This window comes from Ranitomeya imitator, chromosome 6 (assembly GCF_032444005.1).
Source record: "Ranitomeya imitator isolate aRanImi1 chromosome 6, aRanImi1.pri, whole genome shotgun sequence".
Lineage (NCBI taxonomy): Eukaryota > Metazoa > Chordata > Amphibia > Anura > Dendrobatidae > Ranitomeya > Ranitomeya imitator.
Window position 1 is genome coordinate 1,016,701 of NC_091287.1, and position 16,883 is coordinate 1,033,583.

Genomic DNA, 16,883 nt, shown 5'->3' on the forward strand with positions numbered 1-16,883 from the left:
CCTCTCGTCCCCCTCCCCCCTCTCGTCCCCCCTCGCCCCTCTCGTCCCCTCCCCCTCGCCCCTCTCAGTCCCCTCCCCCTCGCCCCTCTCGTCCCCTCCCCCTCGCCCCTCTCGTCCCCTCCCCGCCCTCGCCCCCTCTCGTCCCCTCCCCCTCGCCCCTCTCGTCCCCTCGCCCTCTCGTCCCCTCGCCCCTCTCGTCCCCTCGCCCCTCTCGTCCCCCTCGCCCCTCTCGTCCCTCGCCCCTCTCGTCCCCTCGCCCCTCTCGTCCCCTCGCCCCTCTCGTCCCCTCGCCCCTCTCGTCCCCTCGCCCCTCTCGTCCCCTCGCCCCTCTCTCGTCCCCCCTCGCCCCTCTCGTCCCCTCGCCCCTCTCGTCCCCTCGCCCCTCTCGTCCCCTCGCCCCTCTCGTCCCCTCGCCCCTCTCGTCCCCTCGCCCCTCTCGTCCCCTCGCCCCTCTCGTCCCCTCGCCCCTCTCGTCCCCTCGCCCCTCTCGTCCCCTCGCCCCTCTCGTCCCTCGCCCTCTCGTCCCCTCGCCCCTCTCGTCCCCTCGCCCCTCTCGTCCCCTCGCCCCTCTCGTCCCTCGCCCCTCTCGTCCCCTCGCCCCTCTCGTCCCCTCGCCCCTCTCGTCCCCCCCCTCGCCCTCGCCCTCTCTCGTCCCCTCGCCCCCCCTCTCTCGTCCCCCCTCGCCCGCCCCTCTCGTCCCCCCTCGCCCGCCCCTCTCTCGTCCCCCCTCGCCCGCCCCTCTCTCGTCCCCCCTCGCCCGCCCCTCTCTCGTCCCCCCTTCGCCCGCCCCTCTCTCGTCCCCCCTCGCCCGCCCCTCTCTCGTCCCCCCCTCGCCCGCCCCTCTCTCGTCCCCCCTCGCCCGCCCCTCTCTCGTCCCCCCTCGCCCGCCCCTCTCTCGTCCCCCCTCGCCCGCCCCTCTCTCGTCCCCCCTCGCCCGCCCCTCTCTCGTCCGCCCCTCTCTCGTCCCCCCTCGCCCGCCCCTCTCTCGTCCCCCCTCGCCCGCCCCTCTCTCGTCCCCCCTCGCCCGCCCCTCTCTCGTCCCCCCTCGCCCGCCCCTCTCTCGTCCCCCCTCGCCCGCCCCTCTCTCGTCCCCCCCTCGCCCGCCCCTCTCTCGTCCCCCCTCGCCCGCCCCTCTCTCGTCCGCCCCTCTCTCGTCCCCCCTCGCCCGCCCCTCTCTCGTCCCCCCCTCGCCCGCCCCTCTCTCGTCCCCCCTCGCCCGCCCCTCTCTCGTCCCCCCTCGCCCGGCCCTCTCTCGTCCCCCCTCGCCCGGCCCTCTCTCGTCCCCCCTCGCCCGGCCCTCTCTCGTCCCCCCTCGCCCGGCCCCTCTCTCGTCCCCCCTCGCCCGCCCCTCTCTCGTCCCCCCTCGCCCGCCCCTCTCTCGTCCCCCCTCGCCCCGCCCCTCTCTCGTCCCCCCTCGCCCGCCCCTCTCTCGTCCCCCCTCGCCCGCCCCTCTCTCGTCCCCCCCTCGCCCGCCCCTCTCTCGTCCCCCCTCGCCCGCCCCCTCTCTCGTCCCCCCTCGCCCGCCCCTCTCTCGTCCCCCCTCGCCCGCCCCTCTCTCGTCCCCCCTCGCCCGCCCCTCTCTCGTCCCCCCTCGCCCGCCCCTCTCTCGTCCCCCCTCGCCCGCCCCTCTCTCGTCCCCCCTCGCCCGCCCCTCTCTCGTCCCCCCTCGCCCGCCCCTCTCTCGTCCCCCCTCGCCCGCCCCTCTCTCGTCCCCCCTCGCCCGCCCCTCTCTCGTCCCCCTCGCCCGCCCCTCTCTCGTCCCCCTCGCCCGCCCCTCTCTCGTCCCCCTCGCCCGCCCCCCTCTCTCGTCCCCCTCGCCCGCTCCCCTCTCTCGCCCCCTCTCTCGTCCCCCTCGCCCGCCCCCCTCTCTCGCCCCCTCTCTCGCCCCCTCTCTCGTCCCCCTCGCCGTCCCTCGCCCGCCCCCCTCTCTCGCCCCCTCTCTCGTCCCCCTCGCCCGCCCCCTCTCTCGCCCCTCTCTCATCCCCCTCGCCCTCCCAGCTTTGGTCCCTCTCCTCCATGTCCCTCTTTTCTCCGCAGGATGGGTCACAGACTTCCACCGCTCCTGTTGGGGCTCCTGCGCCCAGCGCTCCCCCTCATCCTGGGCTTGTCCATAGGCTGCAGCCTGAGCCTCCTGCGGGTCTCCTGGATCCAGGACGAGGAGCCCCCCTGTGTGGACAACCTGCTCAACATCCGCGGACTACAGCCTGAGCAGCAAGACGCCCACGACCTGAGACCCAGGATTGTCCCCTATAGTCACAAGCCGCACACTGCCCACAGGAAGGTGCTGAGGTGGGTGCGGGGCGGCAGGGCGCCATCTCTGCTCTGAAGGTGGTGGGCTGGGACAGATGAATCCTGGGTAATAGGGGGGCCCCAGCATGCATAGTACGAAGACTACTACTCGGGATGGGGCCTCCCACCTGTTGGTGGTCATAGTACCAGGTTCTGGTATTGATGTGTCTCCCCAATCTCTCCACAGGACCCGCTACATCCAGTCCGAGCTGGGGTTCAGAGAGCGCCTCGCGGTGGTCGTCTTGTCCTCCCGCTCCACACTGAACTCCCTCGCTGTGGCTGTGAATCGGACGCTCTCGCCTCATGTAAGCCGTCTAATGTTTTTCACAGGGGCCCGGGGCCCTAAGGTTCCCTCAGGAATGGAGGTCGTGTCCCATGGAGATGAGCGGCCAGTGTGGGTGATGTACCACACGCTGCGGTACATGGAGGTCCATCTTCTCTCCATATATGACTGGTTCTACGTCTCCCAGGACGAGTCCTTCACCAGCGGCTTCCACCTGCAGGATGTCATCAGTCACCTGAGCCCAGGGCCCCCTGTCTACTTGGGTCAGCCCACGGAGTTCATCGGAGGTCAGGAAGGCTGGCGGTACTGCCATGGCGGCTCTGGGTACCTCCTATCCAGGGCCCTGCTCCTCAGCTTAGGGCCACACTTGGACTTCTGTCGAACGGATATACTGAGTGCTAGACCTGATGAATGGTTGGGACGCTGCCTGCAGGACACTCTGGGCATCGCGTGCGCGGAGTCTTCTCAGGTAATGACCAGGTTCTGCATTACCGCCTCATGCCGATACCTCTGTACACTCACCGCATCGTGCACCGTTCTCGCCTCTGTACACTCACCGCATCGTGCACTGTTCTTGCCTCTGTACACTCACCGCATCCTGCACAGTTCTCACCTCTGTACGCTCACCGCATCGTGCACCGTTCTCGCCTTTGTACACTCACCGCATCGTGCACCGTTCTCACCTCTGTACGCTCACCGCATCGTGCACCGTTCTCGCCTTTGCACACTCACCGCATCGTGCACCGTTCTCACCTCTGTACGCTCACCGCATCGTGCACCGTTCTCACCTCTGTACGCTCACCGCATCGTGCACCGTTCTCACCTCTGTACGCTCACCGCATCGGGCACCGTTCTCGCCTCTGTACACTCACCGCATTCTGCACCGTTCTCGCCTCGGTACACTCACCGCATCGTGCACCGTTCTCGCCTCTACACTCACCGCATCCTGCACCGTTCTCGCCTCTGTACACTCACCGCATCGTGCACCGTTCTCGCCTCTGTACACTCACCGCATCCTGCACCGTTCTCGCCTCGGTATACTCACCGCATCGTGCACCGTTCTCGCCTCTGTACACTCACCGCATTCTGCACCGTTCTCGCCTCGGTACACTCACCGCATCGTGCACCGTTCTTGCCTCTACACTCACCGCATCCTGCACCGTTCTCGCCTCTGTACACTCACCGCATCGTGCACCGTTCTCGCCTCTGTACACTCACCGCATCCTGCACCGTTCTCGCCTCGGTACACTCACCGCATCGTGCACCGTTCTCGCCTCTGTACACTCACCGCATCGTGCACCGTTCTCGCCTCTGTACACTCACCGCATCCTGCACCGTTCTCGCCTTGGTACACTCACCGCATCCTGCACCGTTCTCGTCTCTGTACACTCACCGCATCCTGCACCGTTCTCGTCTCTGTACACTCACCGCATCCTGCACCGTTCTCGCCTCTGTACACTCACCGCATCCTGCACCGTTCTCGCCTCTGTATCCCTGTCTCCTGTATTTCACATTCCATAGTTTTGAAATTCCTTTTCACTCCCGTCACTTTAGGGCCTGCGTTTTGTTTCTTACAACCTTCCAAGAAATGCGGACGTAGAGTCTCTGGATGAGACCCTGCTGGGGTCTGTGCTCTCCGTATATCCAGTGAAAGATGCAATGGTGATGTACAAGCTTCAACGTAAACTCAGCCAGATCAGACTGCAGCGGACCTATGGCCGGATCCAGCGGCTTCAGGTAACCATATGTTGTCCTTCTCGCCACTCCGACCTGTCAAGTCTTCTCCGTGTGCAGCTGTAGCTTAACTTCAGTGTCTACGGTAGTCTGAGACACAGGGGCCACTGTCTGTGCAGGGAGGGCAGGAGATAGTAAACGGTGCGACATGTTTATATAGGGTGGATTTATAGAGGAGACCTGCCTGGGATCAATGACTACTCCTCCGAGGCTAGTCCCTGTGTGTGTCAGCACTTGTGAAGTAGATGTAATGATGACACTCTTCAATATATAACAGACGGGCGGACGGACGTCTGGCGGGGACGGCCGGACGGACATCTGGCGGGGGCAGGCGGACGGACGTCTGGCGGGGACGGACGGGCGGACGGACGTCTGGCGGGGGCGGGCGGACGGACGTCTGGCGGGGACGGACGGGCGGACGGACGTCTGGCGGGGACGGACGGGCGGACGGACGTCTGGCGGGGACGGACGGGCGGACGGACGTCTGGCGGGGACGGACGGGCGGACGGACGTCTGGCGGGGACGGACGGGCGGACGGACGTCTGGCGGGGACGGACGGGCGGACGGACGTCTGGCGGGGACGGACGGGCGGACGGACGTCTGGCGGGGACGGACGGACGTCTGGCGGGGACGGACGGGCGGACGGACGTCTGGCGGGGACGGACGGACGTCTGGCGGGGACGGACGGGCGGACGGACGTCTGGCGGGGACGGACGGGCGGACGGACGTCTGGCGGGGACGGACGGGCGGACGGACGTCTGGCGGGGACGGACGGGCGGACGGACGTCTGGCGGGGACGGACGGGCGGACGGACGTCTGGCGGGGACGGACGGGCGGACGGACGTCTGGCGGGGACGGACGGGCGGACGGACGTCTGGCGGGGACGGACGGGCGGACGGACGTCTGGCGGGGACGGACGGGCGGACGGACGTCTGGCGGGGACGGACGGGCGGACGGACGTCTGGCGGGGACGGACGGGCGGACGGACGTCTGGCGGGGACGGACGGGCGGACGGACGTCTGGCGGGGACGGACGGGCGGACGGACGTCTGGCGGGGACGGACGGGCGGACGGACGTCTGGCGGGGACGGACGGGCGGACGGACGTCTGGCGGGGACGGACGGGCGGACGGACGTCTGGCGGGGACGGACGGGCGGACGGACGTCTGGCGGGGACGGACGGGCGGACGGACGTCTGGCGGGGACGGACGGGCGGACGGACGTCTGGCGGGGACGGACGGGCGGACGGACGTCTGGCGGGGACGGACGGGCGGACGGACGTCTGGCGGGGACGGACGGGCGGACGGACGTCTGGCGGGGACGGACGGGCGGACGGACGTCTGGCGGGGACGGACGGGCGGACGGACGTCTGGCGGGGACGGACGGGCGGACGGACGTCTGGCGGGGACGGACGGGCGGACGGACGTCTGGCGGGGACGGACGGGCGGACGGACGTCTGGCGGGGACGGACGGGCGGACGGACGTCTGGCGGGGAGGGACGGGCGGACGGACGTCTGGCGGGGAGGGACGGGCGGACGGACGTCTGGCGGGGAGGGACGGGCGGACGGACGTCTGGCGGGGAGGGACGGGCGGACGGACGTCTGGCGGGGAGGGACGGGCGGACGGACGTCTGGCGGGGAGGGACGGGCGGACGGACGTCTGGCGGGGAGGGACGGGCGGACGGACGTCTGGCGGGGAGGGACGGGCGGACGGACGTCTGGCGGGGAGGGACGGGCGGACGGACGTCTGGCGGGGAGGGACGGGCGGACGGACGTCTGGCGGGGAGGGACGGGCGGACGGACGTCTGGCGGGGAGGGACGGGCGGACGGACGTCTGGCGGGGAGGGACGGGCGGACGGACGTCTGGCGGGGAGGGACGGGCGGACGGACGTCTGGCGGGGAGGGACGGGCGGACGGACGTCTGGCGGGGAGGGACGGACGTCTGGCGGGGACGGGCGGACGGACGGACGTCTGGCGGGGACGGGCGGGCGGACGGACGGACGTCTGGCGGGGGCGGGCGGGCGGACGGACGTCTGGCGGGGACGGGCGGACGGACGTCTGGCGGGGACGGGCGGGCGGACGGACGTCTGGCGGGGACGGGCGGGCGGACGGACGTCTGGCGGGGACGGGCGGGCGGACGGACGTCTGGCGGGGAGGGACGGGCGGACGGACGTCTGGCGGGGAGGGACGGGCGGACGGACGTCTGGCGGGGAGGGACGGGCGGACGGACGTCTGGCGGGGAGGGACGGGCGGACGGACGTCTGGCGGGGAGGGACGGACGTCTGGCGGGGACGGGCGGACGGACGGACGTCTGGCGGGGACGGGCGGGCGGACGGACGGACGTCTGGCGGGGGCGGGCGGGCGGACGGACGTCTGGCGGGGACGGGCGGACGGACGTCTGGCGGGGACGGGCGGGCGGACGGACGTCTGGCGGGGACGGGCGGGCGGACGGACGTCTGGCGGGGACGGGCGGGCGGACGGACGTCTGGCGGGGACGGGCGGGCGGACGGACGTCTGGCGGGGACGGGCGGACGGACGTCTGGCGGGGACGGGCGGACGGACGTCTGGCGGGGACGGGCGGGCGGACGGACGTCTGGCGGGGACGGGCGGGCGGACGTCGGGTGGAGAGGGACGGGCGGGCGAACGTCGGGCGGGTACGGACGGGCGAACGGACCTGTCCCGGACTGAACGGACGGATGGCGGGCTGGGACAGACCGAGCGGACGAATGTGGGATGGAGGGATGTTGGGCTCGGATGGGCGTGGGACTTTTCTTATTTTAGTTTTTGTTATCATTACTAGCTACATGTCTTTGCTTTTGTTTCAGAGCGAGATCCGGAATCTGTCCTCCTTCACACCAGACGGAGACGCCGGCCTCTTCTGGCCTGTGGGTGTGAATCCACCATTCAGTCCCACATCTCGGTTTGATTTGTTGACTTGGGATTATTTCACAGAGATGCACACGTTCTCCTGCCCGGATGGAGCCCCCAAGTGTCCTTTGCAGGGTGTGTGGCTGCTGGATGTCCAGCAGGTCCTGGAGGAGGCCCTGCATCAGCTCAATCAGCGCTACCTTCCATGGCTGCACTTCAGAAAGCGTCGACTGCTCAATGGGTACAGACGCTTTGATCCCTCGAGGGGGATGGAGTACACGCTCGATCTTCTTTTAGAAGCTGTCACGCAGAAGGGTCATGTTGGTATGATAACTAAGCGCCTTAGCCTTTTGCGCCCGCTGGGTCTTGTGGAGATCCTTCCTATGCCATATGTGACCGAGGCTACAAGGGTCCAGTTGGTGTTACCTCTATTGACGTCCGACCTTGGCCATATTGCTGGTTTTCTTGATGCTTTTGCAACAAACCTTCTGGACCCTCAGGAGAATGTGGCCCTGAATGTGCTGCTAGTGTATGACGTGAGCTCCTCTGGGCAGGACAAGGATGTTTATGAGGAGGTGCGCTCTATGTTGACAGAGCTTGAAAGACGCTATACGTTCCTCCGCCTGGAGCTAGCCAACGTACGCACAGAGTCCCCCTCTCAGGTGCGCCTCATGGAGGTGGTTTCTAAAAAGCACTCAATGGACACTCTCTTCTTCCTTGTGAGTGTGTGGAGCGAGGTAACAACTGAGGCGTTGAATCGTTGCCGGATGAACGCCATTGGCGCTTGGCAGGTGTTTTCCCCCGTCCATTATCAGGAATACAGCCCTGAGGTGTTGCGTCGTGGTTTTTCTGGGCCACAGTCTGCAGAATTCCTTCATGATGGACATTTTGACCGTCTCTCTTCCTCTGAATTCTGCTTCTATAACTCGGATTTCATGAGAGCCAGAAGCCGGATGACGGCGGAGGTGCAGGAGGAAGTTGACGAGGATAATGGCGACGCAGAGCTGCTGGAGTTATTCCTGCGTCACTCCGATCTTCATGTGTTTAGGGCTCTGGAGCCAGCGCTGGTGCAGAGATTCTCACTAAAGAAGTGCAGCACCCATCTGTCCGGGGAGAGCTACCACCGCTGTGTGCTCGGCAGCCTGGAAGCCCTGGGCTCCCGCGTTCACCTCGCTATGGCTCTATTTGACCGAGACCAGACTAACAGTACATAGACTGCAGACACCGGGGTCTGTAAAGGGTTAATGAAATCGCTGCTTGTAAATATATAAATTACATTTGTACTGTACGGACATGAAGCCATTGTCATCCCAAGGGCGGCACTGTTGTCTCCATCGTGTCCCGCAATGTCGTTCTCGCAGTAATGACGCTCAGTCTCATAGATAGAAATGGGATTTATTGTCACAGTGTGACTACACACAGCAGCTACGACAGTGATAATCTATCTACCCCCCAAATACCCAATGGCCCAGGTAGACCCACCACTACTGGATGTGTGCGCTGGGGGTCTTGCCTAGTGTAGTCACGGGCCAGGTGCCGGGCAGACACACCTGGGTTGTTTGAGTTCATGGATGGCTTTGTGACCGTGCATTAAAATGCCCCAGAATTTTGTTCCTTGATAGTGGGTAACACATGAATGGCTTTGTAGACCCTGACGGGATGAGAAATCCACATTGTGCAGCTATTAGTCTGAGTTCTGACTGGGCTTTGGCTATAAATACATGGAGGGGCTTCAAAGGCCAAAATCTGGTTCTCTTGGAGACATTTCCAGAACATCTCCCTATGTAAAACTTGTCTCCATATCTGTGGTACCTACAACTGGGCTTTGAGTGCCATGACATGCCTAACATCACTGTCTAATAATGATGGTGATGGCATCCGAATATGACCTTCCCCTGCGCGACTGACCGCCCACCTCCTCTCCCAGTGATTGACATCTGAACTTGGCCCCGTTACCACTTTCAACCCCAACATTGATCCCAATGGGGGTAGTGCAAAACTCCTCATTCCGTGAGACCAGGTGGAGCGTACGAGCCAAGATCATGAAGGGTTAGCAAATACCAGGCCATGAGTCCTCATCCTGTGTATGTGCCATGAGGGAGCAGAAGGGTGAGAAGCCGAGGACAGTAACGCTGACGTCACAGTGGAGAAGGACCATTATGTGTTCCGGACCCCGAGGGATTGCTCCAGCTCCTGCCGTCTCTGTTGGATCTGAAACATAGTGGGTTCAGACAATTAGTGTGGAGTCTTCACTCCTGCCCCAGACAGATGCCGGCTAACAACTGCTATAACAAGTGCTCTTCTTGTGCTACAGCCTGGGAATGAACAGACTGTGTGTGAACTGCTCCCAGGGTGGTCTTCGGCCATAACGAGCCCTTCTAGAGCTACATCCCGGGGTGGTCTCCAGCCATAATGAGCCCTAATTGTGCTACAGCCTGGGAATGAACAGATTGTGTGTGAACTGCTCCCGGGGTGGTCTACGGCCATAACGAGCCCTTCTAGAGCTACATCCCGGGGTGCTCTCCGGCCATAACGAGCTCCTCTAGTGCTACAGCCTGGGAATGAACAGACTGTGTGTGAACTACTCCCGGGGTGGCCTACGGCCATAACGAGCCCTTCTAGAGCTACATCCCGGGGTGCTCTCCGGCCATAACGAGCTCCTCTAGTGCTACAGCCTGGGAATGAGCAGACTGTGCATGCACTGCTCCCGGGGTGCTCTCCGGCCATAACGAGCTCCTCTAGTGCTACAGCCTGGGAATGAGCAGACTGTGCATGCACTGCTCCCGGAGTGGTCTCCGGCCATAACGAGCTCCTCTAGTGCTACAGCCTGGGAATGAACAGACTGTGTGTGAACTGCTCCCGGGGTGGTCTACGGCCATAACGAGCCCTTTTAGAGCTACATCCCGGGGTGCTCTCCGGCCATAACGAGCTCCTCTAGTGCTACAGCCTGGGAATGAGCAGACTGTGCATGCACTGCTCCCGGGGTGGTCTCCGGCCATAACGAGCTCCTCTAGTGCTACAGCCAGGGAATGAGCAGACTGTGTGTGATCTGCTCCCGGGGTGGTCTACGGCCATAACGAGCCCTTCTAGAGCTACATCCCGGGGTGCTCTCCGGCCATAACGAGCTCCCCTAGTGCTACTGCCTGGGAATGAGCAGACTGTGCATGCACTGCTCCCGGGGTGGTCTCCGGCCATAACGAGCTCCTCTAGTGCTACAGCCAGGGAATGAGCAGACTGTGTGTGATCTGCTCCCGGGGTGGTCTACGGCCATAACGAGCCCTTCTTGTGCTACAGCCAGGAATGAGCAGACTGCATGCACTGCTCCCGGGGTGGTCTCCAGCATTATCGAGCCCCTCTAGTTCTACAGCCTCGGAATGAGCATTAGGCCACTTCACGGTCTGCACTGACATGGGAAGAGGGGACTTCACCATACCACCTTGTGATTGGCTGCAGCGGTCAGGTGACTGACATTGCATGTTTTTTCTGAAGATGTGTTGCTCATGTTACTTGACTGCTGTAGCCAATCACAGGCTGCCATGGTCTTCTGCTGGTGGAATGGTGAAGTCTCCTCTTCCTCTGTCCACAGGTCTAGCTCAGTGTTGGGGACTCGAGCAGTTTATTTTTTCCAGATCCAAGTCGCTGGAGAACATGCAATATACATGTCCAGTCTTAAGCTCCTTCCACTCTTGCACCCGATACTAAAGTAAGCGTAAGATAAAATCATTTTCATTCTACACATAGAAACCTATATAAAGCAGCAGCATGCACTACAGAGCACATGTATAAGCAGCAAGACTTGGGGAATAAATGGTTAATCTACAGTGAGAAGTAAAACCAGCAGGAAGTATAGCATACTTCTAGTGAGTGTACCCCGAGGAGCCAGCTGGCACACCATGAGACGCAGCATGACCTCTGATGGATTGTTTTGCCTATCGCTTCCTCATGATATATAGATATACAGTGGGGCAAAAAAGTATTTAGTCAGTCAGCAATAGTGCAAGTTCCACCACTTAAAAAGATGAGAGGCGTCTGTAATTTACATCATAGGTAGACCTCAACTATGGCAACATTGCATTAAAATGTAATAACGGGCGATCGAAAGAACGTATCTGCACCAAAATGGTATCAATAAAAACATCAGCTCAGTGCACAAAAAATAAGCCCTCACCCAACTCGAGATCACAAAAAATGGTATTGGAAAAAGGCGCATTTTTTTTTTCTTTTAACAAAGTTTGGAATTTATTTTCACCACTTAGATAAAAAAAGAACCTAGACATTTGTGTCTATGAACTCATAATCCCTAGAGAATCATAATGGCAGGTCAGTTATAGCATTTAGTGAACCTAGTGACAAAGACAAACAAACAATTTTTGTGCAATTTCACAGCACTTGGAATTTTTTTCCTGTTTTCTAGTGCGCAATATGCTAAATCCAATTGTGGCATTCAAAAGTGCAACTCGTCCTTCAAAAAACAAGCCCTCACATGCCCATATTGATGGAAAAATGAAAAGTTATGGCTCTGAGAAGAAGGGGAGCAAAAAACGAAAGTGCAAAACCGGAAAAAGCTTCAGGTGTTAAGGGGTTAATATCAGCTCACAACTATATACAGTGGGGCAAAAAAGTATTTAGTCAGTCAGCAATAGTGCAAGTTCCACCACTTAAAAAGATGAGAGGCGTCTGTAATTTACATCATAGGTAGACCTCAACTATGGGAGACTGTTATGGCTGGCAATCAGGCAACACAGCGTGCAGTAATCAGCGCACATACAGAGATCTGGCAAAAACCCAAAACAATAGGACGAGCTCTGAGACGTGGAATCTCTGTAGACTGCAGTACCTGAACTGTCCTCACACAACTGGAAGCAGCAGTGGATTGCGCCTAACAACTACCTATGCAACTCGGCACTGCCTGAGGAGCTGACTAGCCTGAAGATAGAAATACAAGCCTGACTTACCTCAGAGAAATACCCCAAAGGAATAGGCAGCCCCCACATATAATGACTGTTAGCAAGATGAAAAGACAAACGTAGGAATGAAATAGATTCAGCAAAGTGAGGCCCGATATTCTAGACAGAGCGAGGATAGCAAAGAGAACTATGCAGTCTACAAAAAACCCTAAAACGAAAACCACGCAAAGGGGCAAAAAAGACCCACCGTGCCGAACTAACAGCACGGCGGTGCACCCCTTTGCTTCTCAGAGCTTCCAGCAAAAGATAATAACAAGCTGGACAGAAAAAACAGAAAACAAACTAGAAGCACTTATCTAGCAGAGCAGCAGGCCCAAGGAAAGATGCAGTAGCTCAGATCCAACACTGGAACATTGACAAGGAGCAAGGAAGACAGACTCAGGTGGAGCTAAATAGCAAGGCAGCCAACGAGCTCACCAAAACACCTGAGGGAGGAAGCCCAGAGACTGCAATACCACTTGTGACCACAGAAGTGAACTCAGCCACAGAATTCACAACAGTACCCCCCCCTTGAGGAGGGGTCACCGAACCCTCACCAGAACCCCCAGGCCGACCAGGATGAGCCACATGAAAGGCACGAACAAGATCTGGGGCATGGACATCAGAGGCAAAAACCCAGGAATTATCTTCCTGAGCATAACCCTTCCATTTGACCAGATACTGGAGTTTCCGTCTAGAGACACGAGAATCCAAAATCTTCTCCACAATATACTCCAATTCCCCCTCCACCAAAACAGGGGCAGGAGGCTCCACAGATGGAACCATAGGTGCCACGTATCTCCTCAACAACGACCTATGGAATACATTATGTATGGAAAAGGAGTCTGGGAGGGTCAGACGAAAAGACACCGGATTGAGAATCTCAGAAATCCTATACGGACCAATAAAACGAGGTTTAAATTTAGGAGAGGAAACCTTCATAGGTATATGACGAGAAGATAACCAAACCAGATCCCCAACACGAAGTCGGGGTCCCACACGGCGTCTGCGATTAGCGAAAAGCTGAGCCTTCTCCTGGGACAAGGTCAAATTGTCCACTACCTGAGTCCAGATCTGCTGCAACCTGTCCACCACATAATCCACACCAGGACAGTCCGAAGACTCAACCTGTCCTGAAGAGAAACGAGGATGGAACCCAGAATTGCAGAAAAATGGAGAGACCAAGGTAGCCGAGCTGGCCCGATTATTAAGGGCGAACTCAGCCAACGGCAAAAATGACACCCAATCATCCTGGTCAGCGGAAACAAAACATCTCAGATATGTTTCCAAGGTCTGATTGGTTCGTTCGGTCTGGCCATTAGTCTGAGGATGGAAGGCCGAGGAAAAAGATAGGTCAATGCCCATCCTACCACAAAAGGCTCGCCAGAACCTTGAGACAAACTGGGAACCTCTGTCAGAAACAATATTCTCAGGAATGCCATGTAAACGAACCACATGCTGGAAGAACAAAGGCACCAAATCAGAGGAGGAAGGCAATTTAACCAAGGGCACCAGATGGACCATTTTAGAAAAGCGATCACAGACCACCCAAATGACAGACATCTTTTGAGAAACGGGAAGGTCAGAAATGAAATCCATCGAAATATGTGTCCAAGGCCTCTTCGGGACCGGCAAGGGCAAAAGCAACCCACTGGCACGTGAACAGCAGGGCTTAGCCCTAGCACAAATTCCACAGGACTGCACAAAAGCACGCACATCCCGCGACAGAGATGGCCACCAGAAGGATCTAGCAACCAACTCCCTAGTACCAAAGATTCCTGGATGACCGGCCAGCACCGAACAATGAAGTTCAGAGATAACTTTACTAGTCCACCTATCAGGGACGAACAGTTTCTCGGCCGGACAACGATCAGGTTTATTAGCCTGAAATTTCTGCAACACTCTCCGCAAATCAGGGGAGATGGCAGACACAATGACTCCTTCCTTGAGGATACTCGCCGGCTCAGATAACCCCGGAGAGTCGGGCACAAAACTCCTAGACAGAGCATCCGCCTTCACATTTTTAGAGCCCGGAAGGTATGAAATCACAAAATCAAAACGAGCAAAAAATAACGACCAACGGGCCTGTCTAGGATTCAAGCGCTTGGCAGACTCAAGATAAGTAAGGTTCTTATGATCAGTCAAAACCACCACGCGATGCTTAGCACCCTCAAGCCAATGACGCCACTCCTCGAATGCCCACTTCATGGCCAGCAACTCTCGGTTGCCCACATCATAATTACGCTCAGCAGCAGAAAATTTCCTGGAAAAGAAAGCACATGGTTTGAACACTGAGCAACCAGAACCTCTCTGTGACAAAACCGCCCCTGCACCAATCTCAGAAGCATCAACCTCGACCTGGAACGGAAGAGAAACATCAGGTTGACACAACACAGGGGCACAGCAAAAACGACGCTTCAACTCCTGAAAAGCTTCCACGGCAGCAGAAGACCAATTAACCAAATCAGCACCCTTCTTGGTCAAATCGGTCAATGGTCTGGCAATGCTAGAAAAATTACAGATGAAGCGACGATAAAAATTAGCAAAGCCCAGGAATTTCTGCAAACTTTTTAGAGATGTCGGCTGAGTCCAATCCTGAATGGCCTGAACCTTAACCGGATCCATCTCGATAGTAGAAGGGGAAAAGATGAACCCCAAAAATGAAACTTTCTGCACACCGAAGAGACACTTTGATCCCTTCACGAACAAGGAATTAGCACGCAGTACCTGGAAAACCATTCTGACTTGCTTTACATGAGACTCCCAATCATCTGAGAAGATCAAAATGTCATCCAAGTAAACAATCAAGAATTTATCCAGATACTCACGAAAAATGTCATGCATAAAAGACTGAAAAACAGATGGAGCATTGGCAAGTCCGAACGGCATCACCAGATACTCAAAATGACCCTCGGGCGTATTAAATGCCGTTTTCCATTCATCTCCCTGCCTGATTCTCACCAGATTATACGCACCACGAAGATCAATCTTAGTAAACCAACTAGCCCCCTTAATCCGAGCAAACAAGTCAGAAATCAATGGCAAGGGATACTGAAACTTAACAGTGATCTTATTAAGAAGGCGGTAATCAATACACGGTCTTAGCGAACCATCCTTCTTGGCTACAAAAAAGAACCCTGCTCCCAATGGTGACGACGATGGGCGAATATGTCCCTTCTCCAGGGACTCCTTCACATAACTGCGCATAGCGGTGTGTTCAGGTACGGACAAATTAAATAAACGACCCTTAGGGAATTTACTACCAGGAATCAAATCAATAGCACAATCACAATTCCTATGCGGAGGAAGGGCATCAGACTTGGACTCTTCAAATACATCCTGAAAGTCCGACAAGAACTCTGGGATGTCAGAAGGAATGGATGACGAAATAGACAAAAATGGAACATCACCATGTACTCCCTGACAACCCCAGCTGGTTACCGACATAGAGTTCCAATCCAATACTGGATTATGGGTTTGTAGCCATGGCAACCCCAACACGACCACATCATGCAAATTATGCAGTACCAAAAAGCGAATAACTTCCTGATGTGCAGGAGCCATGCACATGGTCAGCTGGGCCCAGTACTGAGGCTTATTCTTGGCCAGAGGTGTAGCATCAATTCCTCTCAACGGAATAGGACACCGCAAAGGCTCCAAGAAAAATCCACAACGTTTAGCATAATCCAAATCCATCAGATTCAGGGCAGCGCCTGAATCCACAAACGCCATGACAGAATATGATGACAAAGAGCACATTAAGGTAATGGACAAAAGGAATTTGGACTGTACAGTACCAATAACGGCAGAGCTATCGAACCGCCTAGTGCGTTTAGGACAATTAGAAATAGCATGAGTAGAATCACCACAATAGAAACACAGTCTGTTCAGACGTCTGTGTTCGTGCCGTTCTACTTTAGTCATAGTCCTGTTGCACTGCATAGGCTCAGGCTTACTCTCAGACAATACCGCCAGATGGTGCACAGATTTACGCTCGCGCAAGCGACGACCGATCTGAATGGCCAAGGACATAGACTCATTCAAACCAGCAGGCATAGGAAATCCCACCATTACATCCTTAAGAGCTTCAGAGAGACCCTTTCTGAACAAAGCCGCTAGTGCAGAGTCATTCCACAGAGTGAGTACTGACCATTTTCTAAATTTCTGACAATATACTTCTACATCATCCTGACCCTGGCATAAAGCCAGCAGATTTTTCTCAGCTTGATCCACTGAATTAGGCTCATCGTAAAGCAATCCCAGCGCCTGGAAAAATGCATCAATATTACTCAATGCAGAATCTCCTGGTGCAAGAGAAAACGCCCAGTCCTGTGGGTCGCCGCGCAAAAAAGAAATAATAATCAAAACCTGTTGAATAGGATTACCAGAAGAATGAGGTTTCAAGGCCAAAAATAGCTTACAATTATTTCTGAAGCTCAGGAACTTAGTTCTGTCACCAAAAAACAAATCAGGAATCGGAATTCTTGGTTCTAGCATCGATTTCTGATCAATAGTATCTTGAATCTTTTGTACATTTACAACGAGATTATCCATTGAGGAGCACAGAGCCTGAATATCCATGTCCACAGCTGTGTCCTGAAGCACTCTAATGTCTAGGGGAAAAAAAAGACTGAAGACAGAGCTAAGAAAAAAAAATGATGTCAGGATTTCTTTTTTCCCTCTATTGGAAATCATTGAATTGGCTCCTTGTACTGTTATGGCTGGCAATCAGGCAACACAGCGTGCAGTAATCAGCGCACATACAG

At 57.7% G+C, this 16,883-nt stretch overlaps 2 protein-coding genes across 3 annotated transcripts in view; one reads left to right on the top strand and one right to left on the bottom strand.

The window, feature by feature from the left end:
- The first annotated feature begins 2,014 nt into the window (after positions 1-2,014).
- On the top strand, positions 2,015-8,469 carry CHPF2 (chondroitin polymerizing factor 2). Its single transcript, XM_069729033.1, has 4 exons — positions 2,015-2,289; positions 2,477-3,041; positions 4,127-4,309; positions 7,129-8,469. Exons 1-4 carry the CDS (start codon positions 2,039-2,041, stop codon positions 8,383-8,385), a joined length of 2,256 nt encoding a protein of 751 aa, XP_069585134.1. The 5' UTR covers positions 2,015-2,038; the 3' UTR covers positions 8,386-8,469.
- A 78-nt stretch (positions 8,470-8,547) lies between these two features.
- The window catches only part of SMARCD3 (SWI/SNF related BAF chromatin remodeling complex subunit D3), a 211,252-nt gene continuing 202,916 nt past the window's right edge, over positions 8,548-16,883 (bottom strand). For both annotated transcript variants that reach the window (XM_069729035.1, XM_069729034.1), the window contains exon 13: positions 8,548-9,382. In XM_069729035.1, coding sequence (XP_069585136.1) covers positions 9,329-9,382 — 54 coding nt within the window. In that variant the 3' untranslated portion in view covers positions 8,548-9,328. The remainder of the gene's footprint in view (positions 9,383-16,883) is intronic.